The sequence below is a fragment of the Nematolebias whitei genome, chromosome 1 (assembly GCF_014905685.2).
Source record: "Nematolebias whitei isolate Nwh7 chromosome 1, NemWhi1, whole genome shotgun sequence".
Classification (NCBI taxonomy): Eukaryota; Metazoa; Chordata; class Actinopteri; order Cyprinodontiformes; family Rivulidae; genus Nematolebias; species Nematolebias whitei.
The window spans coordinates 41,830,609-41,832,838 of record NC_056498.1 but is presented as its reverse complement, the minus strand read 5'-3'; the positions used below and the strand labels follow the sequence as shown (position 1 = coordinate 41,832,838).

The following is a 2,230-nucleotide window of genomic DNA, read 5'->3' as shown; positions in this document are numbered from 1 at the left end:
GGCTGTTTTGAATCCAAAACCATTTGAATCCAAAACCCTGGTTCCTGTCAGCCCAAACACGAAAAAAATCCAGACATTTTTTTTCTTAAGCTTTTACTGCTTTTGTAAGCAAACCAGTTTGACATGAAATTTAAAAAAAACAATTGAAAAAGGAAGATATAAAATTTCTTGCTTCACCAAATGGATATTAACGTATAAAACGAATAACCTACAAAACTCAACTGTAAAGATTGGCTATTATACAGATGAACAAAAACATTTTAAGAGCTAAATTATGTGGAAAAATATAGAACAAGTCAGTTTTAATTGAACGAGCTGCTCGCTTCAGCGTTTGTAGATGCTGCTACTTCCTTCACTGCAGATGACAGCAGGTGCGGAGATGCGCGCGGCCGGTGATCCATCTGACTTTAACTGGACATGTTTTTACCTCTTTCAGCTGGCCGGTCGGACCTGCCTCCTCCTCTACAAGTAGATTAACTCATTTTTACAAAGTATATTGTGCATTCTTATTGAGTTAAGCTGTTAAGTCTGGTGGCCCACCAACTTTCAGCCACTGGTTCCTGGCTGCACCACTGGCTTGAACAGACAAACATGTTTTGAGTTTGAGTTCATTTTATTGCTGTGAATATTCTCTTGAATGAGCCCTGCTAGGCTTTCAGTTTATTATCAATCTTATTTCTCCTTATGCTAATATTACATTTTTAATTTATAAAGTGCTCTGGTCTTTTTTTTTTTTTTAACCTAACTCACAAAAATCTCATGACTTCTGCTGAAATTTGAGATCTGACCGTTTCCTTCATGTTTTAAATCAGATTTCAAAGACTTCTGCTCAAACATCAGTGTTCAAACAGCTGGAAGTAAAGTGTGTCTGCATGTCCTGCCAGGTGTTTTCTTTACTCACCAACCAGGAGCTCAACAAAATGTCCTTCTACTTCCTTCGGGATGTAGCATCTGTATCGTCCGTTGTCGGAGTGTCTCGCATCATAGAGCTTCAGAGAGACGTCTCCGTCCTTCAGTTTGTCTTCTGACAGAGAAGTTCTTCCCTTGTAGGCTCGGTTTTGGTCGGCCAGATGTTCCTTCCCAGCATGCCTCACAAACACAAACCTGGGTTCCAGGTCCAGTTTCCCCCACTCCACGGTCATCTGAGCAGCATCTCTGGGAGGTTTCAGGAGGCACGGCAAAACAACGTCATCACCAACTAATGCTGTGACCATCTGAGGTGGAGCTGTTTCCTGTGAGGAACCTGCAAAATAAAAGTCAGCTGGATTATATTCTGTGGTGCGTCGTCTGCTTTGACCATCTTGGATTTACAGCGGCATGTTCTCAGGAGCTAAACTTTTTTATTTTCCCTTTGATCTGTGAAGCTTTACACCTTTATGAAAACTTTTTTAGTTTCTCTAAACAGAGATCGCTCCGACTGCATTCTACTGCAGGTAAGATATTGACAGCTCACACATACTTCACATAATCCCACCTTAAAACCCATTTTAATCTTGTCTCTATATTATTATAGAAACACCTGGTGGATTAATCCCCATTCACTCAGTTTAAAATTATTTAACAAGAACAAAGATATATTTTTTAATTATTTCTGTTTTGATCTGTTTGGCTTTTAATTAAGTGCATTTTTTATTTAATGAATTTTAGTTAATCTTGTATCTTGGACAGGTCTCATTAAAATAAAAAAATAACTTTCAACCCCAGAGCAGGATCAGCTGGTTGGATTTGCAACATTTTACATTCACATCTATTGCTGGACCTATAAATAAATTAACAGTGACTGATTATTGTTTTCAGTCACAGTCCTTAAAGACCTCCCAAACTGATCCCTCTCTGTTGGAGCAGCACAAGTTACCTGTGCAGGAGAACGTGAGAAGCAGGAAGACGACAAGAAGGTCAGACATGGCAGCAGGTGGGTTTTAAAGATGATCTCACTGGAACAGAAATGATCCTGGAAACTAAAAGATCACACAGATACAAAGTCTTCAAATGTGTAAAAGAAAGAACGAAAGTCACAAGTGTAACAACAAGACACCAAATAAAATGAAAACTGTTCATTGAATGTGAAATAAGACACTTCGTAACTACAACCTGAGTTCTGACCATGTTAAATATTGTTCATAAAGAAAATAAAGGATGCAAAGATTTGTAAACCCACATTTTATTAACAATGGATAGTAAATGTATCACATGTGGAAACTAAGAAAATGTTCATTTTTGTGTGAAAATA

At 38.1% G+C, this 2,230-nt stretch overlaps 1 protein-coding gene across 1 annotated transcript in view; it reads right to left on the bottom strand.

The window, feature by feature from the left end:
• The window catches only part of LOC119415803 (butyrophilin subfamily 3 member A2), a 10,862-nt gene extending 8,934 nt beyond the window's left edge, over positions 1 to 1,928 (bottom strand). The window contains exons 1-2 of the mRNA XM_037683012.1: positions 1,856 to 1,928; positions 902 to 1,243 (exon numbers count right to left, since the gene is read on the bottom strand). Coding sequence (XP_037538940.1) covers positions 902 to 1,243; positions 1,856 to 1,904 — 391 coding nt within the window. The 5' untranslated portion in view covers positions 1,905 to 1,928. The remainder of the gene's footprint in view (positions 1 to 901; positions 1,244 to 1,855) is intronic.
• Between the last annotated feature and the right edge of the window lie 302 nt (positions 1,929 to 2,230).